The sequence below is a fragment of the Talpa occidentalis genome, unplaced genomic scaffold (assembly GCF_014898055.3).
Source record: "Talpa occidentalis isolate TD23 unplaced genomic scaffold, MPIMG_talOcc4v2.1 talOcc4.16, whole genome shotgun sequence".
Lineage (NCBI taxonomy): Eukaryota > Metazoa > Chordata > Mammalia > Eulipotyphla > Talpidae > Talpa > Talpa occidentalis.
In genome coordinates, this window is record NW_023601653.1 from 63,633,802 (window position 1) to 63,661,773 (window position 27,972).

Below are 27,972 nucleotides of genomic sequence, written 5' to 3' on the forward strand. Positions count from 1 at the left end.
AAAAAGATTTAAAGTGTTTACAGTTTAAAAAGGAATAATACGTTTTTCTATTGTAGAGATGTACTATTTGCATTGAAAATGCCAAGTAACTGGAAATAAAGGGAAAAAAATGCCCTTAGGAGTTAGCAAGTTCATCAAGCACATAGAATACAATAGTAACAAAAAAAGTAGAGAAAATGTTATAACAAGCACTAGAAATACATTTTATTTGGGTTTAAGATGTGTGGGTATCTTATGGAGAAAAAAATAGCTTTGGGGAAAATTTCTCCATAATAATCCAATTAAGTGTATTCTCTATGCATAGTAGAAAATTAAAATTCTCAAAAAAAAAGACATGATATACCCATTCTCTGAGAATAATATTTTATATTTTACTTGCTATAGATATTGGGATAAGATATTCAAAGATATAATGTTTGCTAGATTTTCTAGAACCTTTAATTATGATAAATCTGAAAATTTATTGAAAATAACCCAAGAACTAAAATTGCAAATAATTGCTTTTTGTTGATGTTGTGTCCCAAGTTGCAGGGTTATATGTGCATCAGCTGTTCTGTTCATGTTGAACAATGATAGATGTGTGTGCAACTTTTTGTAAGAGCAAAAGCTATAAATCATGCTAAATTTTAGACCCAAGTTCTAATTTTTGGAACTAGTTCTGAACATATAAACTGTTGTTAAATACTAAGTAGTAGATTCTGATTCTAAAGCCTAGTTTATCTAGCAGGCTTCATTTGCTGGGAAGTTATTTTCCATCTGCTGATGAGGTCAAGATTTCTTTTTTTTTCCATATATAATTTTATATTTCTATATATTTTTATATCATTATTCATGTTTGTGCAGTTGAAGTCAGTGACTTTACTCACTGTATCTTCCAATGAAGACTGAAGGGGAAGGAACCTCAAACTATGGAAACATGCTTTTGAAAAGTCTTCACACAGGGTCACTAATACAGAGGTGGATTTCAATTGCATTACTACACATGTCTAAGAAGATTATTAAAGCATCTATCACTGGGGGCCTTTCGGTGGACAGATGAATATGGTGGGTATGAAAGAAAGAAAACCTGCTTTTGTCCCTGTGATACCTACTTATAGGATTAAATAGAGTTAGAGCTGCTCATTGAATTAAATGAAACAGTTTTTTTCAGACATGCTTTCACAGTTTTGGTTTTGACTAGTAAAACTGATGATTTTTAACTTTGATTCTTTTAAATGACTACATTCAATCCATTCAATATTTTTAAACCTATCCGTGTTTCTGCCTTATTTTTTCTTAATTAAATGGAAGGTATTACTTAGGCAATTTGAAGAAAGAAAAGAAATATGTAGAATTATGCTGTTATTCAAATCAGTCAACTCAATATTTTATGTATTTCTATTTACTATTAATCTGTTAATCAATCTGGATAGCCTTAAGGTGCTTGTAAAAATACAGAAAAAAAATAATGTTTGTGTATATTTGACATTTCTCTTACTTTGCAATATGCTTATTTATATATAATAGTTAACTGTTTACTTTCATTCTATAAAAAGAAACTATCTTATTCCAGGTAGAATATGAATATTTTCCTTTTACATTATTCTTATAATTTTGAAAATTATGTTGTTAATTTTGTAATCTCATGAAATTCTGAGATGGCCATATTTTTTTCAAGCTTTATGGTAACTGCTAGATTTCAGGTATAAATTGATTTCTTGTCCATAAAATTTATCATTTTAATTCTCTAAAGAACTAAAGATTTTACTCACACAGTGTGGAATAAATAAGATACAGTCAGCAGTGGAAACTTTCTGTGAGGGAATGTTGAATGTGGTATGGTCATTGGCTCTCTTTCTTCTGACACAGTCTCTGAGGCCAGTCACACATCAAGGGCCTCCTCACCTCAGAGCAGAGGAGCAAGGCCAGCAGAGGCAGCACATCCTCGCTGTGTTCCTGCCCAAGCCCGTTCTCCAGCTAGTGAAACCCCAAGGCAAACACACAGGTATGATCAGCCAGTGTGGGTGTGTGACTCCAGCCCTGCTGTCAGGCTGCAGGGCAGGGAGGGATCCAGTAAGGGTTTTGGATTATTGCTGCGAAGGACTGACCTTGGGATCCATGTCAATTAATATCTAATGTGGTCTTTATTCTATAGGTGATGACAGTATGGATCAAAATGAGTTAAAATATTTAATACAATATGATTATTTTAATCCTCTGACATGCTGGGAAATATTTCTCTTTTCTTACAAGCATGTATCTTTTATAAATATTTGTCTTTTCTTTCCTCTGTTGTTGCTCCCTAACTGGTTAGCTATGAATGCTCCAAAGTTTAAATCCTAAGGTTAAGTGTAATAGGAAAAAATTGAATATTTGATGACTTATTTTTGTCAAATAAACCAGTTTTATATTTTTTTTTTGTTATATAGATACTCATTTACAAATTTCTACACAACAACCATTCATCTAGGAAAACAGGTCTTTAAAGCTAGATTTACCTCATCATTTGTCATTGTGGTAGGAGAATATTTACTGAAAGATAAATGTGTATGTATTTATACATTATATATTTATACATTTTGTCATTGTTTAATGATTGTTCAACTTTCCTTAAATTACAAAGTAATTAAACAGTGATGGATTACTTCATCATGAATGTTACCAATTATTCCTTATAAAAAAATCACCAAATTTCTTGCTGTAATTTTTGCCTACAGTCTTCAAAATGAGTAAAGAGGTGATATATGTGAATAGAGATTTTGCCTATTCAGAGAAACAGGATGAAAGACATGCAACTCACAAAAGGAGAGGTAAAGTTTGTATTTTACCCCAGATTTATGAAAACATCATAATGTAGAAAATCATGATAAACATGTCTATACTTATTTGATAATATTTGGCTGGTTCTTTATAAATTGGAGGGTGTATTCAAATGTATATTTGTGATCATAGGAAATGATCATATTAGTCTTAAATTGCAGAATAAATTTCCATTATGCTTTATTTCTGTGAGTTTTACTATGCTCAGTACTTAGTATATATTTTGCTTTGATTTTTTTACAGAATTTCCATGGCATAGCATTGCAGTAAGTTTGGGGATTTTATGTCTTTTACTCCTGTTGGCAACCTCAGGCTTAGGGATTATGTGTGAGTATCAGGAACATACATTTCTTTTTTTCAATTAATTTTTAAAAATTTTTTACATCATTTTTCATTGTTAATCAATATTTGTATCCCCCACCCCCTCAGGTATTAGGTATAGTCCCCATAGAGTTTCCTTCACCAATGCACTCATGCACCATCACCTCAGTCCACTGTGCTCCTCCCTCCCTCCTTCTGATTCCTCTCCCTCCTCCTCCCCTGCAGCATGTCTCGGATTTATAATTGTCTGTTTTTGCTTTGTTGTGTTTTGTACTGTTGTTATTTTTTCACACTGATGTCTTATTGGGTTCCCTATATTCCTGCTATAAGTGAAACCACCCAATAGTTTTGTTTTTTCTTCTGGCTTATTTCACTGAGCATAATTCCTTCTAGCTCCATCCATGTTGCTGCTAATGGCATGAGTTTATCTTTTTTGTTTGCTGAATAATATTCCATTGTATGTATATGCCACATCTTCTTGATCCAGTGATCTATTTTGGGCATTTGGGTTGTTTCCAGTTTTTACCTATTGTAAATAGTGCTTTTGAATCAATGTCTTTGTGTCCTTTGAGTAGATCCCTAGTAGTGGAATTGCTGGGTCGTATGGTAGCTCCATTTTTAGTAGACTAAGGAACCTTCAGACAGCTTTCCATAGTGGTTGGACCAGTTTGCATTCCCACAAGCAATGTAGGAGAGTTCCTTTTTCACCACATCCTCGCCAACATTTGTTGTTGCTTGTTTTTTTGATATGTGCCATTCTTACTGGTGTAAGGTATTATCTCAATGTGGTTTTAATTTACATTTCCCTGATGATAAGGGATGCTGAACATTTTTTCATATGCTTGTTGGCCATTTGCATTCTTCTTTGGAGATATGTCTTTTAAGTTCTTCTGCCCATTTCTTGACTGGATTGTTTATTTTGTTTTTGTTGAGCTGTGTGATTTCTTTGTATATCTTTGTGATCTGTCCCTTATCAATTGACTGGGGTGCAAAGATTTTTTTCCCAATCAGTGGGGTGTGTCTCTGTTTTGGTTAATGTCTCTTTTGCTGTGTAGAAACTTTTCAGTTTGATGTAATCCCAGCTGTTTATCTTTACCTTGACTTTCTTTGCTTTGGGTGATGAGTCTTTAAAGATGTTATTGCAATGTATGTTTTGTAGTGTTTTACCTCTATTTTCTTCTATGTATTTTATGGTTTCAGGTCTTAAGTCCAGTTCTTTTATCCATTTTGAGTTGATTTTTTGTACATGGTGAAAGGTAGTGGTCTATTTTCAATTGTTTGCATGTGGCGGTCCAGTAAGGAACATACATTTCTTATAAGAACAATTAGCCAGGATGAAAAATGAGATACTATAACTCCCGATCCTCTGCTGAAACTTTGTAAACTACAAATTTCTGTAGAAATGTTAGTAGTCATAGGATATGGATGGTAATGTTGACAATGATGATAATGTTGTTAATATGCTGTTTTCTTTGGGGGGGGCACATAAAATGATGTAACAGCTCTAAAGTATAAAAATTTTGCTAATATGTGCAGTATGGTTTACATGTATATTTGAACTTTATTTTGTCTAGGGTGAGTTTTCTCATCTGATAGTAAAATTGGGAGAATAATTGAATATTATATTTTCATCATAATACTGCAATCATGCTTAGATAACAAAGGAAAATGAACTGGATTTATTTTTTTTTTATTTTTTTTTTATAATGTTTTTTAAATTTTATTAAAAATACCAACTCTCAAATAAACTTTTATATTGGAAAACACTAATACATTAAAATAAATAACTAAAATGGCAATTACATTGTATCATATTCTATTCTATATGCAATATATTTTGACTTTCCAAAGCATAAAATATTGATTGAGGAAAACTATCTAAATATATTGATTGAGGAAAACTATCTAAAACTATCTAAATAAGTCTAAGATTTCAGAGGCACATATCTCTCATTTTTTTTTTTTAATTTTTTATTTATTTTTTTTAAATATTAAATTTTATTTTTATATTCCCCCATACAATTGCAAACGCCCCATTCTAATGGATTTATTTTCTATGTGATTAACTGTTATCCCTCAGTTTTAATATATTTTCTACAAGTTAAAAACATTTTACATACAACCCTGGCTTTTTATCTCTTTTTTCTGATGATTATTAATTCTTTCATTCATTCATTTACCGAATAATTTTGAGTTTCTTCTATGAGCCAGTCACTATATATGGCACCAACCCAAAAATAAAAAAGTCAGCTCTCAATGATGTCAGTGTAAAGGGAAAGTTTTCCTTTTAATGATGTAGTTTTTAAAATAAAATATTGTTAGTGCTAGCATACTGGCATGAAGTCAGAAGAGCAAAACATCTTTAGTCCAAGAAAGCATCCCTGTAGAAGACATATTGATGTGATATAAAGGCCAAGGAGGAATTAGTCAGGAGTCTCATGTTAGAGAAGGCTCAGGTAGAGAATATGACAAAATGACAGTTTTTAATATTAGAAGAAAAACAATTTTTGGTCAAATGGAAGCAGTAGATAGAAATAGGTTTGGGTAGGTATGCAACTTCATAAAAATCTTTTAAACTATGTTAGGAGATACTAGATTTGCCCTAAACATGAAGGAAACTGTTGGAAGATTTACACGAGCGAACACAAGATGGGTCACATGAGGAGATATGGATTTTAGAAAAGTTGGTCTCATAGTCTGGAAAGTGGTGGGGGATAAGATAGGGAATTATTTAGGGAGTTAGGGTGCCTGATGATGACTATTTGAGTTAATATCATGGAAAAAACAGTGTAGGGGAGAAAACATGCAAAATATTTAAGATGCACGATTGTTAGGTATGCTTTGGATTTAAAGTGTGAAGAGAATAGTCAGTAATGCAATGTGGTATCAAATTTATACAATTGAGTGAATATGTTCCATTATATGTTACTGAAATCACAAAGCTTTAGACTATGGTTTCCTTGTTTTTTTTTGTGTTTTGTATGTGTGTAAGAATAGTGAAGATTAAGATGCTTGTTGTCTATCAGTGGAAATGACCAGAGAGTTTAAGATAGGTCTGCATCTCCAGAGTTAGCTTTGAAAGCACACATAGACTTTCAGCATGTATATGACTTTATTAAATGTCTGTGCATCAAAAGAGGTCTAGATGAGAGAGATGAGTGAACAAATATCATCTTTTTATTAGTCATGTAGGACAGAAACCAAAACTCTGTGGCATCAGTGAGATTATTGAGAGACAGTCTAGGGTTCCAAAGAGTACAGGCAGATGAAATGATACAGTAGTCTAAAGTTGGCAGAATAAAGAGTTTTTTTGAAGATGTGCTATTTTTCCAAGATTTTGAACTCCTTTTTTGTACTTTGAAAGTAACCCCCTGGGATTATGCTCAGTGAAATAAACAGAAGAAAAGAGAAAAATATCAGATGGTTTCACTTATAGGGGGAACGTAGGGAGCCATTCAAGGAGTCAGGGAAAAAAAACAATAGCTGACTAATTACAAATCAGAGACATTCAGCAGGAGAGAGGTAGGAAGAGGCATCAAAACAGGGGAGAGAAGAGCACAAGAGACTATGATGGTGGTTCACAGGTATCTTTCTGGTGGTAATTTTATGGGGATTATACCTGAGAGGAGAATGAAAAAAAAAAAAAATAGCCTGCTGGGTCTTCTTGGTGGCCTACAGGTTAAGTCTCAGCACAATCATCACTAAACCTGAGTTGATCCCCGCAGAGAGCTAACCCATATGGCTCTCCTGTCTCTCCTGCTGCTCCTTAGCAGCGTATTTCAGTAAATCTGCCTCTTCTGCCCCCACTCTGTCTCTGGTGAATCCTCTCACCCACTGCATCTCTGGCCTACACCCCAGTTCTTCTATGCAAAAATTAAAAAAAAAAAAATAGCCCCTGAGTTCTTTCTCCATTTATATTCCCTGAATCCATGATAAGCATACACAACATAGAGTCAAATTCCTTTGTGAAGCTCTTAATGCAAATAATAATACTGTTTCACAACCTTAGTAATATGAGTTGATGAGTAGATGGCTTAGAAACCAGTTAATTGTTTTTTTTTCCAGTTTATAGTTTCTGTTTGATATATGTTGATTACTGTTTTACATACTTAAGAAATGTGAAGTAAGTTGTTTTATTTAAAAATTCTTTATTTTGTTCTGACACTCATTAGTTTATTTTGCCAACATCATTTCTTAGCTATTTAGAAGTATAGCAAATGATCATTATGAAGTGATCTGTTAAAAGCCATTCATAATCTATGGTTTACCATATGAATTGAAGTTTTTCAGTGCTCTTCTAAGTGCAAAATACAAGATAAGAAACACAGAAATGAAAAAAATGCTTCCTCGCCAGCAGTCGAAGATGACTTAGTCTTATCACCTAGTATAGGTATGTACTGAATACTTAAGCTGACAGTCTGCTGACTTTTCTTTTAGGACTCAAACCCTTCTGTCCCATTTCAATATGTCAGGACTTTTAAAATATTCTTTCTCTGAAATTTATTTTCTTTATGACAGCTACTTGAAAGTTTGACTTTCTCAAAGTAAGAAGCCTCTAATGTATTATCAAATTAACTTGGTTATTTGGGTATTTTGTACTCATAGACATATGATACCAAGTAAGATCATTGGACCAGCACCATTCCCATATATTCACTTTGATGGATTTTTCCCTTGAGGGAGAAGCGCTCCATATCACTGCAGTTTATTTGTACTTGAGAAGTCAAGATTTCTCAGTGCTCTCTTAGTAGTAACCTTGGGTCTGTCAGAGACAGTCTCAGGCTCCACAGTATTCTAACCTCCAGAATTTGGAGAAGACCTATTCTTAACATATAGATTTTGGGATACAGGGAAATCATCAATTGTCATGTCATTCACTGTAAAGAAGCAATGAAATACATATTAAGCACTATTTGTAATGATTTTGGAGTTGAAGGTGATGTTGATTTTTTTTTTTTCCAAGAAAAAGGTGATACATGTTATGGAAAGTGGTCCTGTTGTGGAAAAAACTGCTACTATTTTTCCAAAGAAGTGAAAACATGGCATGAAAGTAAGAAGTCATGTGAAGGTCGTGGTTCTCATCTCATTAAGATAGATGACGAGGAGGAGCAGGTATGTGACTTTATTAAGTCTAAGTGCTTTATGAGTACTTCGTGTGTTTTGAGTTAGAATAATTGTTAAATCCTTGCTCCAAAATTATATAATTGATTGGCTTGCCACCCTGGTACATCCTAGTACAGATTTAGCTGCAAAAAGGGGACACAGGTGGAACGAGACCTGGGAGAGCTATTGTTTCAATCAAGAGAAATAGCTTTGCTGTGGGTCTCAGGGATGATTGTCAATCTTTTCATGGTATGCATTTTATCTTCACATTTCAGTGTACCGCAGCCTGGTCAGTATTTAGCCTGTTAGGGCTAAAATAAACTTTTAGTTGTGAAATTAATGTAGTATATATTCATATTGATTTATAATGATGGACAAAATGAATATATAGTAATATGTTATTTCCAATAAGAAACATTACAAACAAAAAACAGGAAAAAAAAAGGAAAAATATATCCTTACTATTATGAAAAGTCTAAAAGAGAAAGCTTCTCATTTTACTGAATTCTGTTCTTCCACCATAGATATTTGGGCAGGATCACATTTGTAAGGGAAGATGAGTCATCATTTTCATGGCCATGGAAAAAATGGATGAAAAAAATAAAGAGAATGGATTATTTTCTTTGTTTTTGTTGAGTCTTATCAGCTCTTTGTAGATTTTTGTGATCAGTCCTTTATCATTAGTGTTGTGTGCAAAAAATGTTCTCCCAGTCGGTGGGGTTTCTCTCTGTTTTGGTTATTGTCTCTTTTGCTGTGCAGAAGCTCTTTAATTTGATGTAGTCCCAGCTGTTTATTTTTGCCTTCACTATCACTGCTTTGGGTGATGTGTCTGTAAAAATGTCTTTGAAGTGCATGTCATGTAGTGTTTCACCTGTATTTTCTTCTATATATTTTATGGTTTCAGGTCTTATGTCTAGTTCTTTAATCCATTTTGAGTTAGTTTTTGTGCATGGTGTGAGGTAGTGGTCAAGCTTCATTCTTTTTCATGTAGCGACCTAGTTTTCCCAGCACCATTTAGTGAACAAACTTTCTTTGCTCCAGTGCATATTCTTTGCTCCTTTGTCAAATATTAGTTGAAAATAATCCAGTCAAAAAATGAGCAGAAGAGCTAAAAAGAAACTTCTCTGAAGAAGAAATGCAAATGACCAATAGGCATATGAAAAAATGTTCAACATCACTTGTAATCAGGGAAATGCAAATCAAAACTCAATGAGATACCATCTCACACCAGTGAGAATGGCACATATGAAAAAAAACTAGCAACAACAAATGTTGGCGAGGTTGTGGAGAAAAAGGAACTCTCCTGCCCAACTGGTGGGAGTGCAAACTGGTCCAACCACTATAGAGAGCTGTGTGGAGATTTCTGGACCTACTAAACATAGAGCTTCCATATGATCCAGCAATTCCACTCCTAGGTATTTACCCAAAGGACACAGAAAAAGTAATTCCAGAGGGCACCTGCATGCCTATGTTTATAGCAGCACTATTTACAATAGCTAAGTTATGGAAACAACCCAAATGCTCAAAAATAGATGACTGGCTCAAGAAGATGTGGTGCATATACACAATGGAATATTACTCAGCAATCAAAAAAGATAAACACATGCAATTTGCAGCAACATGGATGGTGCTGGAAGGGATCATGCTCAGCGAAATAAGCCAGAAAGAAAAAGAAAAATACCAATGGTCTCACTCATAGCAGGAATTTAGAAAACCTAAATAAGAGACCAGGAAAAAGACTAATCAATACAAAGTAAAAATCAAAATCAGGGCCTTCCTGGTGGCGCAGCGGTTGAGCGCTGGGTTGTGAAGCTGCCAGCGGCCTCTGTGGCCCGGGTTCGATCCCCAGCTGCTCCCTGGCCACCCGGAGGAGGGTCCCACATGGCGAGCAGACCTCTCCTGCCGCCCACTGCTCCCCTCAGCAGTGTACTTCGGTCCTTCTGCCTGCTCTGCTCCCCGCTCTGGCTCTGGTGAATTCTCTCACCCTCCCGCGCTTCTGACTGTGCCCAGTGCATGTATAAACAAACAAACAAACAAACAAACAAATAAAGAAAACATGCCTCTTAAAAAAAAATCAAAATCAACAAGCAATGATAAACTAGAGACACACTATAGGGGGGGCAGGGAGGGGCAGGGAAAGGAAGGACTAGAGTCAAAATAAGGGGGGAGGTACAATTGTATGGGGAATATAACCAAAATGAAAATGCATACATTGTGCAAAGATGAGAAAAGATGTAAAAATTATATAAAATAAAATATTTAAATAAAAAAATAAAGAGAATGTATATAGCTGGAATGTCTTGAAAACTGATTTTTTTTTTTTTTTTTGCTCATTATCTAAAATGACAGAGGAAGAGTCTCTTTTCTAGAAAAGGAGTCTAGATCTATTTGCCATTAGTTATAAGGTTTGGGAATATAAAGTGAACCTAATATACTCTGCAGATTTTCTATTGTTTAATGATTCCATTTAGTCAGTGAATTCCATCTTTGATACTTAGTCCTAGCAATCTTCTATTCTTGTCTAAGAAGGTTAAAAACCTATGATTTTTTATTTATAAAAATTTTTTATTACTGAAATAACATTATGAATAAATCAGTCTTTAAGAAACAAAAGAACAAAGTAATAGTAGCTGGTGTCACAGAAATTAAAAAAAAATACAGATACAGATTTCAAATATCTTGACCGTCTTATACTTTCTGTTGTTATTAATCAATTTCTAAATAACTTAAGGTTTTTATGCTTTCAGGATATTATTTGTAATCCATATTTTTTCCTTATAATTTCCAGTTCTCTCTCTAGTTTTATTCTTACTATTGAGTTTTCTACACACCAAATTTCAATGAAACTGCTTATTAACTGTCAACTTATTAATTCTATATTTCCATGACTAGTCTAGCTTCCTTGGAATTTTTTTAAATGTTGCTCTTGATTAAGGGAAAAGCTTGGTGTCATGCACTCACCTCATTTAGTGGTAATTTTGCTCTCAGAATCTGAAACTGGAATACTGATACCCACTATATGCTCTGTATATAGCATTATTATATGCCTCACAGTGAAAGCATTGCTCTCCCACTAGTGGCTTAGGACTTTTGCAGCTTTATAAGGCCTAAGAGCCCAGGTAAAGAAGTGACTTCTATTCAATGATATTTGAAAACAGAGATTTGCTCTTATGATTATGTATACCTCTAATATCTAACAAAAACATGTGAATAAAAGTATTAATTTATATTTAATTTTAGCAGTTTTCAGAGAACTGAAGTGATAAGGTATATTTTTAACATGCTTCTGGGATATCCATACATTTCTCTAGCTATCAGAAGTAAAACTATTACAGTTTTCCTCTTACACAATTTAATTATAGTGGAACTACAATATACTGTATGTTTTTGAATAGTATGTGTATGGTTGTGTGTATATGTTGTGTGTGTGAGAGTAAGGGTGACAGTGAGTGAGCGAGCGAGGGAAAGAGAAATACATTGCTTTTAAGAAAGAAAATTTGTTTTACATTTAAATCTGTAAGTACTGAATTAAGTATGTTGATTCAAATAGTGATTGCACATAATTAACAAACTTTATTTCAAAGCTGTTTCACACTTTCCGTACATTATTTTACTCCCCAACATGTTCACAACAGATAGTATGATTCAACTTTTATATGTGGGCAAGGGAAGTACTCAAGGAAGTTCATTTACCTAACTTTATAGGAAATAAATGTTGTAGTTGTAGTTTCTTCACTTTCACTGCTATGTAATATTTCACAGTGTGGATATACTTAAACATTGTCTAGAAGCATGGAAATTTCAATTATTTCAAGTTTTTATTATTATGAATATTCTTTTACTAAACATTTTCTGACAATTCCTGTGCAAGGTTTTTTTTTTTCATATGTTCTGTCTTGTCTTTATCACAAATCACCCAAGGAATAGAAGTATTGGGCATAGGGCATATACAATTTCAAATTATATGACAATTTAAAATTATTTTTTGATATCATTTTTAATAGGTTTAAAGATTTTTCTTTGATTTCTGCCATCCTTTATTTTTGTCAATGGACTAGTGGTAAAATATTGGTCTTTATTTGCATTTGGTCTTATTTGCTTTTGGTCTTTATTTGCATTTTCCAGGTTTCTAGTGAGCTTTGAAATTTTCTAGATTTACTAACCATCTGTTTGATTTCCTGTGAAATGCATTGACCTATTGGGTGATTTTGTTTTCTTATTGATTCAAAAATATTTCCCAGATATTTTCAGATTTAATCTTTTAAATAATTCTTTAAGGTGTGTTCTGATGAAGAAAAATACTAGGTTGAGTGTAGTCATATTTACTTGTCAATTCTATGATGAAATTTTATATAAGTCCATCATGTCCCTTTCTTGCCTCTCAACAGTCAGAAGGACTTGAGTGGGTCTTTCCACTTCTGTTTCTTGTCAGCACAATAGAAAAATTAGTGCCAGTTTTGTTTAGCATAAGAGTTTTGCAGATAAATGTGTCAGTGTTTTAGGAGAGTTTTTGTAGATACAATGTTATCTACAGTTTTTGTAGACACAGTGATATTGACAATAATGACATGATTCTAATTTTCCCACAGAGATTTATTCAATCAAAAATAAAATATAATTACTGGATTGGATTATATGAAAAAGGAGCTACCTGGTGGTGGCAGGATAACTCAGAACTTTCTCAGAATTTGTAAGTTTTCATTTTATATCTCCCCTCTCTCTTTTTTAGCAGCTGTTTCATAAGTTATAAGTTACAGAGGACATCCCTAAGGACATCGGGAGCTTTTGCAGTTCCACTTAGTATCACTTCACAGAGAGGCAACCAATGCTCATCTCAGAGCTGCAAATAGATCTGCAGAGCCTTATTTCTCATGGGTTGTTTAATGGAGGGTCCTTTCAAACACAGCACGGCAACATTTTGCTTCTGTGACTTTCTCTTGCATGTGCAATGATACTAGCTGTGTTGACAGTTGTGGTTGAAGAACAGTTAAAAATAAAATGGTGAAAGAAAAAAGCCCAGCTCTCCCTCTAAGTGAAATTTAGCAGTTTACATGATATCATTTAATAACTAAAGAAGATTCATTTCCAAAGAAATCATTTAGTGACCTTGAATCACTAGTATAATAATATTTTTCACACTGTTGTTTTGTACAAGTCCACGTAATATCTGGTAGTCTTCTATTATTAAAAGCCAGCATAGATTTGTTGGCTGATGTCCATGAAACTGGTTTAAGAAAGAAAGAAAAATTCTTATTGTAATTAAACCTAAGTAACATGGGGTCAAAATGTATGCCTTGGGCTTGTTCACATGATGTCTATTGAGTGCCCACAGTGTGCCACGCTCCATTCCAGGCACTGATGCTAAGGTGATGTGTAAGCATGAAATTTATCTGCTGTCATTGATCTTGTATGCATGTGGTTGAAAGAGAAAGAAATTTCTCTGTTTTAAAGGAGGTATCCAGGGACCTTGAGACAGTGACTTTGCACAAAGACTTGAATGAGCGAGGCATGTGGTACTAAATGAATGACATCCTAGCAGGAAAACAGCTGGTATAGGAATGCTGTTGCCATGAACTCTGATAGGGAATTTCTGGATTTTGGTTTTAGGTTTCAGTTTGATTAATCTATTCAGCATTTAGATCTCCATGGAGATGTCACTTTGACGTTTTGGTACATGATTATGAAATTCCAAAGAGATATCAGTGAGGGGATGCAAATTTGGCTCATTTCAGTGTTTAGACATTGTGACTTCTGCTAGACTGGAAGTGATCATCAGAAAGTCTTAAACACCCAGCTGTTTAAGGCAGTGTGAAGGTAATGGGGATATGAGACAACCAGGAAACAGGAGAGAGAAAAGTGGTTAAACAGATAAGCAGAGACCATGAATGAGCATGTAGGATAATGAGACACCTTAAAAAGGAGTACTTCCAAAAAAAATAATAATTGAATTGAAAAGGTTGATGACTTCCTGATATTTTTTGGTAATTTGTAATTTTTTTCTTGAAATCATCACTTATTGCCTATTAGATTCAATAACATGTGGAGGAAAATTAAAATTACATTTTCTACTGTGTATTTTACCCTGTCCCAAAATTTAAAATCCATGGTTCCTAGTCTCATTACTAGGATTTTAATCCTTTGGTGTGGAAAACAGGCTTAGTGGGAAAAATTTATACTGTCATTTAAAATGTATGTGATTCCCTTCTATGCCAAAATAAGGCAAGTACTAAAGACAAACACATATGGCTATTAATTATGTGATCCTTCTATGGGAAGTACTAGAAATATTATTAATTTGCATCATGGGAAACTAGAAATCTAATTACCTTGTGTCACACAAAGAATTTATTATATTTAACAACTTCCCAGAAGTTTCAGATAAATTTTTCAAGTTTGTCCTAATCCATATAAACCTCCCATTCCATACCAGCCTGTCTATTTCTTCCTTATCTCTAATTGCCCAATGGCTATATTTACATTAGTTTAAAATATAATTAAACCTTATAAATTTCTAGCTATACACTTGTCATTAGAATTTTATATCCAAAAAATAATCTTACACAAATATTTTAAATTTGTGACATTCACATTTGCCTGAGAAGTGACTCTCTAAAATAAATCCGCTCTCTAATGCAGGAATTTTCAACTGACTACACTGGATGCAAAATGTGGACAACTCAAGTTAACAAAAATTTCTCCTGCTGTTTGTACTATTGAGTTTCGTTATATTTGTGAAAAGAAGTTTAATGCTCTTGATAATTAAAACAACTACTATAATCAGTCAGCATTTTAATTCTTTAATAAACTATTAAAACAAAACACATGATATTCACTTAAGTTAGTCAACTGCATGTGAATTTTGAAGGATTATGTTTTTAAACATCCTTAAGTGGGGTTAAAGAAGAAATTTGATATATAGTAAAATTATAAATCCCCCAAATAAGTTTTCTTTCCTGAAATTTTAAGAACCAATGAATCAGAGAACATGAAATACATTCATTTTGATAAAAATTTTTATTTTTCTTAATAATTTAATTATATTTATTTGATCAGGTTGTTGACAAATTTTATTGTTCAAAATTTGAACCAATTGTGTTTATACTACTGATCCTCTCTCGACCTAGTTCCCTACGCAGAGTCAAATATATAACCAGTTTCCAAGATATTATTGGAGATATAATCTATAAAAGAGTAACTATACACATTAGCTGTTAAATCAAATAATAAGTTATAGTCTCACTATTGGTGTTTATTTAAAAACATCTTGCAAATTGGTTCACATCAGTGCATAATGAGCTGCCTCACTTTCTGTAAGCACCTACAAGTAATACACTAAGTGGGTGGGCCTGCATTTATTTCACAACTTTATTCTAAAGGTTGTTTAAATTTCTAGTGGAATTGTGCAATTAGAAAAAAGATGCTGCAATGAATAGCATTTAATACAGTATCATTTGCTATAGAGTAAATCTAAGTGTTGTAATTTGTTTTTAAAGATTTATTTTTTTATATTTATTTATGCATACATGAACTGAGGTATAGGCTAGAGGTTGGGGGTGAGAGAATTCACCAAAGACAGAGTGAGGAACAGAACAGGTGGGTTGACTGTAATACACTGCTGAGGGGAGCAGTGGGTGAGACAGGAAAGGCCTGCTGTGCCATATGGGTTAACTCTCTGACTGGGGATCAAACTCAGGACACAGAGATGGGTGAGAGCATGACAGAAAGCCCTGCACCACTAGGGAGGCCGTAAGTGGTATAATTTCTGTGTTAAGTGAATGTACTTTGAAATTTTGATAACAATTTAATAATTACCCTTCACGAGGCCCTACACTGTTTATCTTCTGATGCAAGACTTGAGTTCCTGCTCCTCCCACTGTTACCTCCAATATGTTACCAACCTGTTTGACTTGGGCAATAAAATCTTTTTTTAAAAGAAATTTCTTACATTGTTTTTTATTTTTGTACAATATTTGAGTTCTCCATTCGTGTGTAGTCCCCCATAATTCTCCACGACCACATCATCCATGAACTGTCACCATAGTCCCTTGTGCGTTTACCTCCCCTATTTTCACCAATAAAATGAGGTGTCTTGTGTCATTTATATTTGAATTTTCCTGTTACCTGTGTACTGACATTGTCATTAAGGCATTTCTTTCATTTAAATTGTCTGTTCATGTCTTTGTGGATTAATATTACAAACACCATTTGGGCAGAAAAACCAACACAAATTGTTCATCCTATAAAGTTTCAATAATTTGTAAGGTTCTCCTGCAGGCAATTCTAATATTTGGTTTTGGAAATTAAGGTACTACTTACTATAGTATAGATTTATTCTGAATTTAATAATAATGAGAAAACCATTAATCATAAATAAGAAGGAATTGATAAAATAAAACTAAGTTAAAGTTATGTTTAAAAAATTTTCAAACTGTTGTGATAAAAGTGAAAAAGCAAGTGTCTAGTCAGGAAAAGTGAGTCAAATATAATTAAAGAGATTAATATCAACATACATGGTATACAGGTTCTGTTTACAAGAAAGAGTTATGGAAATGAGTGGCAGTGATGGCTGTACAACAATAGGACTGTAGTTAATACCCCTGAAATATAATCGACGGATTAGTGCAAGCCTATCAAAATTAGAAAGACATGGCCTCCCCTGTGACACAGTGGTTGAGCGCTGGGTTGCGAAGCTGCCCGCAGCCTCTGCAGCGCTGGTTGGATCCCTGGCCAATGGGTAAGGGTCCCACATGGTGCGCAGACCACTCCTGCCGCCCGCTGCTCCCCTCAGCAGTGTATTTCGTCAGTCTGCCTGCTCTGCTCTCCACTCTGACTCTGGTGAATTCTCTCACCCTCCTGCACTTCTGACTGTACCTAGTGCTTGTATAAATAAATAAATCTTTAAAAAAAAATCCTTTAATTAAAAAAAAAATCAAAGGACATTCTTCAAGGAAATAAAGCAGACATTACAAAATAGAATAAAATTTATGGGACTCCACAGAAGATCCTGAATAACCTGAGTAATCCTGAACAAAATGAAGAATGAAGGTAACATGCTCATTAATCAAACTACCCCAAAGCTGTGGTAATCAAGGCAGTATGGTTTTAGAAAAACATTAGATGCAGAGATCAATGGAATTGATTTGAGAGCCCAAAAAGAAGCCTCTACATATTGTAAGTGAACTTACAATAAAGGAATTATGGAGAGAAGAGTCTCTTCAACAAATGGTGTTCAGAAAACTGTAGAACCTCATGCAAAAGATTTAGACTACTATTTCACACCACACATAAAAATTAAATCAAAATATTAAAGACATGAATGAAAGGCCTAAGGTCATCAAATGCATATAAGAATACCTAGGCATTACACTCCACAACATTAAGCCTAGAGATATGTTTAGAGATTTGACTCCAATAGTAAGGAAACAAAAGCAAAAATAAACAAATAGGATTATAGTCAACTAAAATCTTCTGCACAGTGAAGTAAACAGTCTTTATTTATTTATTTTTTAAATAACAAATTTTATTTTTATATTCCCCATACAATTGCAACCCCCCCATTCTGACCCCAATCCCTCCCCTCCCACCCCCCACCCCCAAAAAGTGTCTCTGGTTCATAGTTTTTTGTTGATTTTGATTTTCACTTTCTTATAGTTATTCATTTTTCTGGTCCCTTTTTTAAGTTTTCTAGATTCCTGCTATGAGTGAGACCATCCGGTATTTTTCTTTTTCTTTCTGGCTTATTTCGCTGAGCATGATCCCTTCCAGCGCCATCCATGTTGCTGCAAATTGCATGTGTTTATCTTTTTTGAATGCTGAGTAATATTCCATGGTATATATGTACCACATCTTCTTGATCCAGTCATCTATTTTTGGGCATTTGGGCTGTTTCCAAAGCTTAGCTATTGTAAATAGTGCTGCTATAAACATAGGGGTGCAGGTGTTCTTTGGAATTGATGTTTCTGTGTCCTTTGGGTAAATACCTAGGAGTGGAATTGCTGGATCATATGGAAGCTCTATGTTTAGTAGATCCAGAAATCTCCACACAGCTCTCCATAGTGGTTGGACCAGTTTGCACTCCGACCAGCAGTGCAGAAGAGTTCCTTTTTCTCCACACCCTCGCCAACATTTGTTGTTGCTAGTTTTTTTTAATATGTCTTTAAAAAGAAAAGCCATCCCATGTGCACTCTCACCACTGCTTTTCAATATAGTGCTGAAAGTCCTAGCTAGGCAAGAGAAAGACAGAAAGGAGAAGTAAAACTATCGCTATATGGAGGTGATATGATAATTTATATAGAAAATCCCAAAAAATCCACAGAAAAACTAACTAAAAAATAAACCAGTTTAGTAAGATAGGAGATTACAAAATCAATACACAAAAATCAATAGCCTTCCTATATGCAAACAATCTCATGAGGAAGAAATTAAGAAAACCATCCCACTTAGAGTTGTACCCCTCAAATTAAATACTGGGAATAAATGTAACAAGGAAAACTACAAAACACAAAAGCACCTATTTGAAAGGAAACCTGTACTCCTATGTTTACTGAGCACTATTTACAATAGCCAAGATATGGAAACAACCCAAATACCCCAAATAGGTAGATGGATGGCTAAGTTGAGGTATATTTACAAAATGGAATATTACTTAGTGATAAAAAAAGACAAACTCATGCCATTGCAGCAACATGGATGGAGCTGGAAAGGATTATGCTAGCTGAAATAAGTCAGAAGGAAAAAGATATATATTGGATGGTCTCATTTCTATATGAAATATAGAGAAACCAAACAAAAAGTCAAGAAAAAGTTAAAACTATCAAGCTGACCATAGATCTGAGGTATACATCAAAGGAGATGGAGGGAGAGGGATCAAAACAGGGGAGGGAAGGAAAAAGCAAGTGAATGTGGTGATATGATGGCAGGAAAACTATGGGGACTACAATGATGTAAGAAAACTAATAAAAAAATTATTAAAAAAAGAATCCAATAAAAAAAAGCAAAGTCCTGTGAAACCAAGAAAATAAGAATAATAAATAATAATTATATTGTTTAATAACTTTAAAAAAAGAAAAGACATCCTACTAAATGGGAGAAGATATTTGCATATCATATATCCATGAAAGGTTAATAACAATATATTTTTTTAAAGATTTATTTTTATTTATTTATACAAGCACTGGGTACAGTCAGAAGCGTGGGAGGGTGAGAGAATTCACCAGAGCCAGAGCGGGGAGCAGGACAGGCAGAAGGACCGAAGTACACTGCTGAGGGGAGCAGTGGGCGGCAGGAAAGGTCTGCGCACCATGCGGGACCCTCCTCCGGTGGCTGGGGAGCAGCTGGGAATCGAACCGGCGCCGCGGAGGCTGTGGGGCAGCTTCGGAACCCAGCGCTCAACTGCTGCACCACCGGGGAGGCCCGGTTAATAACAATATTTATGAAGAATTCATACAATTACAACAAAGAGACAATCCAATAAAAAATGTGCAAAAGATCTAAATTAACACTTCTTCTAAGACCATATTCAGGAATGCTCAAAGAACTTTTTATCAGGGAAATGCAAATTATATCCACAATGAGATATCATTTCACATCTGTTGGATTGGTCAATAGCCACAAGGTCAGAAGCACAATGTTGGTGAGCATGTGGAAAAAAAAGAAATCCTGTACAATATTTTTGAGAATGTAAACTGGCAGTGTATCTATGGAAGTCTGTTGGAGATTTTTCAAAAAATGGTATTCATCTACCATATATTCCAGCAACTCCATTACTTCCTAGCAACTCAAAGAATGCAAAGAAACTAATTAGAAGGGACATGTGCACTCCTTTTTTCTCTGCAGGCTATTTACAGTAGCCATGTGATGGAAGCCACCTATGTACACAATGACCATAATTGGATATAGAAGATCTGATGTATATACAAAATGAATGCTACTCAGACATTGAAAAGATGAAATCTTTCCATTTGCAACAACATTTATGGAACTGCATGGGATTATACTAAGCAAAATCAGTCAGAAAGAGGAGGGTAAATACCAGATGATTTTATTCAGGTGGAAACAAAGGAACAGGGCAAACAAACTTACAAAAACAAACTAAAAAAAACCCCAACAAACCCTTGGGTTCTGAGTGTAGAAGTGAGGCTACCAAGGTAGAGGGTAGCAGTGGGGAGCAAAGGACCTAGGGATCCCAATGCACTATGATGATCTCCTTTTAGCGTAGGAAGCACACTCTCCCATTTCTCACCCTCACTTCTCCTGTCCCCCGGATCCGGAAGAAGAAAAGAGGGAGATAAAGAAACAGACCATTCAAAAGCTTTTCACAGTATCAAAATGTCTAACATAAGAATAATTGGAATTGCAGCAAGAAAAGAATGAGGATGGATTGAAAGTGTCTCTGAAGATACAGAGATAACTAATAAAACACTGAAAATCACATAGAAGCATTGTAAATACCAAAATTATAATCAAAATTATATTATATTCCAACCATTCAGACACAGGAGAGTATATTGAAGGCATCCATGGGAGCCCAATTATATGTAGAGGAAAACACAAGAATTATAGCATATTTTTCTTAATTTTTGTGTCAAAAGATAATTGATAGACATATTTAAAGTACCAAAGATAACCACTATAAATCAAGAATGGTATATACCATTGCTGTGATTCTTGTATTTTCCTTTACATATAATATGGATTTCCCCTCCCCTGGATACTTTCAGTATTACAGTTACCTGGTAAGGACTATACAGACTTTGGGTAATGCTAGGTGAAAGTTAACTGTACAAATTTTTGGCAGTTTTACTGGGTTCTTCCTCTAGTGGACTCAACAGAAAAACCAAGTTCCTCAAGGTTTTTCTACACGATCTCATCCCATTTACAGAATCCCATTCATACCAATCACAGCACTCACTTTAGCAGTAGAAACCTTGTGAGTTGAGAGGTCAATTGTTCTGTGATTCTATTAGAAGCAGGATGAGATTGTGCTTTTGAATTCCAGCACTCTAAGTCCTGTGGCTATAGCAGACAAGGGTCTCCTTCAGGACACAGATGGGCTTTTAGGATATGTATATGGAGCTAAGTGGTTGTGCCTTTATACATTCCCTCATACAGAGCACCGGATTCCAATTTCTCCAAGTCTTTGTTAACACTTATTATTATCATTTCTTTTTAATTGTCTTGCCATTACTAATGGGTCAGAAGAGTGTAGCTTTATTTTTTAATAATGTCATTTTCTGGATTTGTTATCAGATTGCTGAGGATGCTAAACTAATAGAATAATAAGTTGGGAAGCAGCTTCTTCTTGTAAGAAGTTTCTTTTAAGAAGAAACTTTTAGAGTTTGTGCAGATTTGCTTGTATTTATTCCTTTAATATTTAGTATAATACTCAAGTAAAACTCATTGGCCTTGAAGTCTTGCTTTTGTGGAGAAGATTTTAACTACAACATTTATTTCTTTCACTTAAAAAAAATTGTTTATTAAGGTACAGTTGATTTATATAGTTGTATCTTTGGGGGGTATAGTTCAAGCCTCCCTAAATACATATCTTCACACCATGCCCATCACCAGGGCCCCAATAATCCTCCAGAACGCTCTTTTGGCCTGCTATTTCCTGACTCCCACCTGAGACCTCCCCCTTCTGATTGCCTTAGTATCGCAAGGATTATTTAGATGACCTATTTTTTTTTTTTTTTGCTGAGCTCTAGTTTTGACTACTAAATATTACACCAGTTCATCTAAGTTGTTAACTTTTCATTGCTGCTTCCACAGAAATAGCATTAAGAATATGAAAGGGATACAGTGTTATAAATCAATATTACCTCAATGAAAATAAATAGGTGATTAGAACAAAGAAATCTATTTTGATCTTTCCCATATAAAACTGGACCAATTAAAAGTTCATATTTTGAAATGTGATTTCTGTTTGAATTAGGATGTACAATAGTGGAAAATATGGGAGAAAACAACTTTAAGTTTTTATTATTGCCTGTTTCTGCTGATACTTTTACTCAGTGAAGGTCTTTTCTTTTGCTTTAGAAGCTGAGGTAAGGAAAATGCCACTTGAGGCAATGACTGGAGAAGGCAAATCAAAGCCTCAATATTTCATTATTAAAGTCAAAACTATCAGAAATGCTCCCAAATATATGAAAGTTAGCATTCAACATGACAGTTATTGAACAAAGTTTCTCATGGAAATAGCATAAGGATCAGAAAAAAGCAAACTATCCCCCTTTAGTGCTCTAATTCGATTCACACAAATTCGGATTTATTTCCTAATTTGAATAGTTTCCCTCTTACATTCTAATATAAACAAGAATTTTGGACTCATGATTTCTCCACACTCACTTAACTTTTAAAGTTTTAAAATAATAAATGATAGTTAAAATCAATATAAAAGAAATATACATGCCAATTTAATAAATGAATAAGTTTAATAAAAATAAGAAATATGTAATATAAAATAAACATTAAAATCCTATTTCTCTCAGACCTTTACTTTTTGGAAATTATTTTAAGATTTTATGCACATTGACTTCTTTATTATAAAGTTTACAGCAATCCAGTTATATCTTACTATAATTATGCTTTGTTCTGTTTACCTGTGTCATCATCATTCTTTCTCTCTCTCTCTTTCTCTCTCTCTCTCTCTCTCTCTCTGTCTCTCACACACCCACACATACATTTGTTTTCTCATGTTGAATTTGTATCATATTGAGTTTAGATGTTGGTGTCTACCCTTCTTCTTTCACCTAATGTCATTTTAGTTTTTGCTTTTCTTTGATACTGGCTAGTCTTGGTAGACATAAAAATAGTGAAATATGAGGGATATTTTAATGGATATTAAAACAAATAAAAACTAAACTAGAGGGCCTCCCTGGTGGCACAAAAGGTTAAGCACAGCATTTTGAAGCTCTCTGCAGCCTCTGCAGCTTGGAATTCAATCCCCTGCCAGCCAGGCAGCTACCCACATGGCGTTGCAGACCTTTCCTGTCTGGCCTCCTGCTCCCCTCAGCAGTGTATTTCATCAGTCTGCCTGTTCTGTTCCCCACTCTGTCTTGGTGAATCCTTTCACCCCCGAACCTCTGGCCTGTACCCCAGTTCTTGTATGCATAAATAAATAAATCTTAAAAAAATCAAACTAGAAAAAAAAAGTAGAAGAAACATAAGAAGTACTAAAAATACTTGGTATTTGGGTGAAAATGTGTGCTGTGTGGGTGTTAAGGACAAGAAAGAGCTTTAGGGGAAATTTCTTTATAATTAACAAATTAACAACCGCTTCATTCTCTATTTAAAATAGAAACTTAAAAAAAAAATTTCCAAAAAATAGAGGTGAGGTGATATGCTCATACTCTGACCATACTTTATACTTCCTGTAGATAATATGATAAAAGATTCAAGGCTGTGTAGTTTGCTAAGTTTTCTAGACCCTTTTATTATGATAAACCTGGAAGTTTATTAAAATACCTCCCAAACCTGAAATTGCTAGTAGTTGCTTTTCATTGCAGTTTTGTCTCAAACTTGTAGGGGTATATGTGCATCACCTCATCTGTTAATGTTGAACAATGATAGACATAAGTGTCATTTTTTAAGAGCTGGATTTTAGTCACGTTCTCATTTTTAATTTTGTATCCATCTATTTATTTTTAATGCTTTTATTGAGGTAGTGTTCATTTACATTGTTTTATGTATTTAGAAGTGTAGGTTACCCCCGTCAAGTGTTGTTGCCATAGCATACTCAACACCAAAACACCCTCAGTCTACAGAATAGGGCAACTCTGGACTCTATTTCAAACCTATTCAATGTATTTTTTTCAATTCAGTATTTTAAAACCTATCAAGTTTCTGCTTTAATTTTCTTTATTTAAAGAGAAGTATTAATTTATACAATTTAAAGAAAATGCAAGAAAGAAATAGAAATCTGCTATTATTCAAATCAATCCCTACTTTTCAGTTTGCTATTATCTGACAAGCAATCTGTATAGTCAGTCTTAAGATGCTTGTAAAAATATAGGCTATTTAGTATATTGACATTTCTCTAATTTTGCTACATATGTACACACACACACGTAATGATCTATCTTCATTGTATAAGAAGAAAGTATGTATATTTCATGGTAGGTAGAATATGAATATTTCCCCCTTTCCATTATTCTATGATTTTGAAAATCACAATGTTAATTTCCTAATCTCATGAGATTCTGAGATGGCCATCTTTTGCAAGCTTTATTATAACTGCTAGATTTCAGGTTTGAGTTGATCTTTCATCCATAAAATTTATCATTTGAGTTGTCTGTACACTTATGATGCTGATAGAGTCAGAAGTGGAAACTTTGTGGGAATGTTGAACGTCATATGGTCATTGGTTCTCTTTCTTCTGACATAGTCTCTGAGGCCAGTCACACATCAAGGGCCTCCTCACCTAGAGCAGAGGAGCAAGGCCAGCAGAGCCAGCACATCCTTGCTGTGTTCCTGCCCAAGCCTGTCCTCCAGCTGGTGAAACCCCAAGGCAAACACACAGGTATGGTCAGCCAGTGTGGGTGTGTGACCCCAGCCCTGCTGTCAGGCTGCTGGGCAGGGCGGGATCAAGTAGAATGTGCTCTAGGGAAGCTGCACAGAAAGTTGGAAGGGTTTTGGAATTTTGTTGAAAAAATTTACCCTTGGATCCACGTTAATTTATATAAATGTTAACTTTATTCTGTAGGTAAAAAGAGGAATGGATCAGAATGAGAATGGGTCAAAATATTTTCTTTGCAAAAACTGATTTTTTAATCCTTATGTATTTTAGGGAGTACCATCATCCTATAGTTAACGATAATAGAAAAGTTTTAATATTTTGATGGTATGATAATTTGTCTATCAAAACAAATCCAGTTGTATATTTACAAATTTGTTTTCTTTTAATTTAGGCATATAGATATTCAATTTTAAAAACACACAACTAATTATTTAGGACAATATATTGCTCTAAAACAAGATCTATCTTATAATATTATATTGTGGTAGAGAGAATATTTATTGAAATACAAATAGGAGTATATTTTTACATTTTATCATTATTTAATGGTTGTTAAATCAGCTTTCAACAATTTACAAAGTAATTGAATGTGAATTATAAATATATTTTAAGAACCCAAGACTCAAATCTCTTTAGGAATAACAGTTACCTGGCCTTTTCTACAAAGTTACCAAAACATTAATTTGGAAATATCTTTTCTTCTCCTAATCACTATTATTGAGTTATTGTATTCCAGGGGAGAGAGTTTATTTTGTATTTTTTTGTGGAATTGTTATTCATATAAGCTTAATCATAAGTGAAGATAATGTTTTTGATTAAATATAAAGTATGCCTTAAGTAAATGTATTAATATATTGCATATTTATACATTTCTTTTAATATTTTTATCTATGTACATATAATGTGTACCTATTTCTGAGAGTCTCAGATAAAGTTATTTTAACTGTCTTATTTCAGATGATCATGCTTTCATTCTCTTAGGTTTCTATATTATGTAACGATGAATGTTTCCATTTTTTAAATGTTTTTAACTATGCCTTATGAGACATTGCAGAAAGGTCCTGGTGAAATGAGTGAGGAGGAAGCAACATACGAGGAGATCAAATTGCCCAACTCAGAGATACAGGACAGTAGATGCCCAGCTCAAAAAGGGAGAGGTAGTTTTGTTTTACTGCTTTGCTGATTTTAAATAACATTATCGTATCAAGTGAGAAAAGATGAAATCATGACGATTGTGTCTAAATGTCCCTAATATTATATACCTGATTCTTTATATTGAGGGTTACATTTAAATGTAATATTTGATGATGTTTGCGATCACAGAAAATGATATTAATTTGAAATTCCAGTAAAACTCCATTTTGTTTTAATTCTGAGGGCTCTGCTCTGTACAGTGCTTACATTTTTTTTTTTTTTTTTTTTTTGCTTTTGCTTTTGCACAGAATTACCATGGCCTTTCATTGCAATAAGTCTGGGAATTTTATGTTTTTTTCTCCTGCTGACAGCCGCAGGCTTAGGAATTATGTGTGAGTATCAGGAACATACATTTCTTATTGCAACAATGAGCCAGGATGAAAAACGAGATACTGAAACTACTGAACTTCTGCTGAAACTTTGGAAACTACAGAGTCCTGTGGAAATGTTAGTAGTCACGATGGTGTGCACGGTAATATTGACACTGATGATGATTTTATGAATTTGTTGTTAGTTTTCTTTTTTTACCATACAAAATGGTGTTAGTGGCCCTAAAATATAAAAATTTTGCTAATATGTATGATTTACATAAATGTTAGAACTTATCTCTTTCTCTAGGGTGCATTTTTCTATGTAACAGTAAAATTCAGAGAATCTTTGAGTATTACATTTTTTTGAATATTACATCCTTTATTATAAACATTACAATAATGCTTAGATCACAAAGGAGAATGAAGTTCATTTATTTTGTATATGTGATTAAATGTTATCCATCAGTTTTAATATAGTTTTATGAATTGAAAACTTTTAACACACAACCCTTGCTTTCAATCTTTTTCCTGATGATAATTCTTTAGCTCATTCATTCAACAAGCAATTATGAGTTTCTCCTAAGGCTAGAAAATGTGTATGGCACCAAAGACAGAAGTAAAAAAGTCAATTTGCAATGATCTCAGTGTAAATGGGAAGTTTTTCTTTTAATGAAGCAGTTTTTAAAAGAAATTATTACTAGTGGCAGAATAATGGCATGAAGAAATCAGAAGAATAACAACATCCTGAGTTCAAGAAAGCATTCCTGTAGGAGACAGTGCTGATCTGATGTAAAGGACAAGTAGGAGGGGGTCAGGAGCCTCAGGGTAGCGAATACTCATCCAATTAGAGAACAACATGAACAAGGGACAGATTTATGTTAGAAAAAAGATAGTTTTTGGTCAAATGAAAAAAGTGGCTAGAAGTAGGTTTAGGTAAGTATGTAACTCCATGAAAGTCTTTTATATCATGTTAGGAGATATTAGTTTTTCCCTAAACACAAAGAAAATATTGGGATATTTATATGAGTGAACAGCATATCTCACTTAAGGAGATAGGGATTTTGGAAACATTGGTATGATAGGCTGGAAAATGGTGGGAGATAAGATAGGGACTACTTTAGGGAGTCAGAAGTCTGAAAATGACTATAAGAGTTAATGTCATGAAAAGAATAGTGGAGGTTAAGGAACATATATGCAAAAAAGTGAAGATACTCTTTTGATTGAAGTGTGAGGAAAGCAGGAAATCAGTTATGTCACTTGGTATCAAGTGTACACACCTGGGTGAATGTATTTCATGAATTTGTAGAAAACACAAGAGAAACATTAGACCATGGTTTCCTTGTTTTGTATGCTTTGTATGTGAGCAATAATAGGAAAGATTGAGGTGCTTGTGGCCTGTCAGTGGAGATTACCAGAGAAAATAAGATAGGTTTGTATCTCGAGAGTGAGTTTTGAAAATACAGATAGACCCTCAACATTTACTGGTGTGATTAAATGTCTGTGGATCAAGAGAGATGCCTAGATTAGAAGGATGATTGTGGATTCATTAATTAAATAGAACAAGTATTTGAAAAGAATGTAGAGAAAAGCAGAAGTCAGATCTTGGGAAGAATGAAAAACAGGGAGAGATGATGCTAGCAAAAGGTTCTTCTTAGAGTAAATCAACTCTTAGACATATGTAGATGATGAGACAAGATTTGAAAAAATGTGATGTAATGATTAGACAAGGAG

General features: G+C 34.0%; 1 protein-coding gene across 1 annotated transcript; it reads left to right on the plus strand.

The window, feature by feature from the left end:
- The first annotated feature begins 845 nt into the window (after positions 1-845).
- On the plus strand, positions 846-26,432 carry LOC119246987 (uncharacterized). The gene is made up of 8 exons (XM_037513212.2): positions 846-1,044; positions 1,849-1,984; positions 2,697-2,789; positions 3,043-3,126; positions 7,403-7,510; positions 8,084-8,232; positions 24,535-24,739; positions 26,242-26,432. Exons 1-8 carry the CDS (start codon positions 1,036-1,038, stop codon positions 26,430-26,432), a joined length of 975 nt encoding a protein of 324 aa, XP_037369109.1. The 5' UTR covers positions 846-1,035.
- The last annotated feature ends 1,540 nt before the right edge of the window (positions 26,433-27,972 follow it).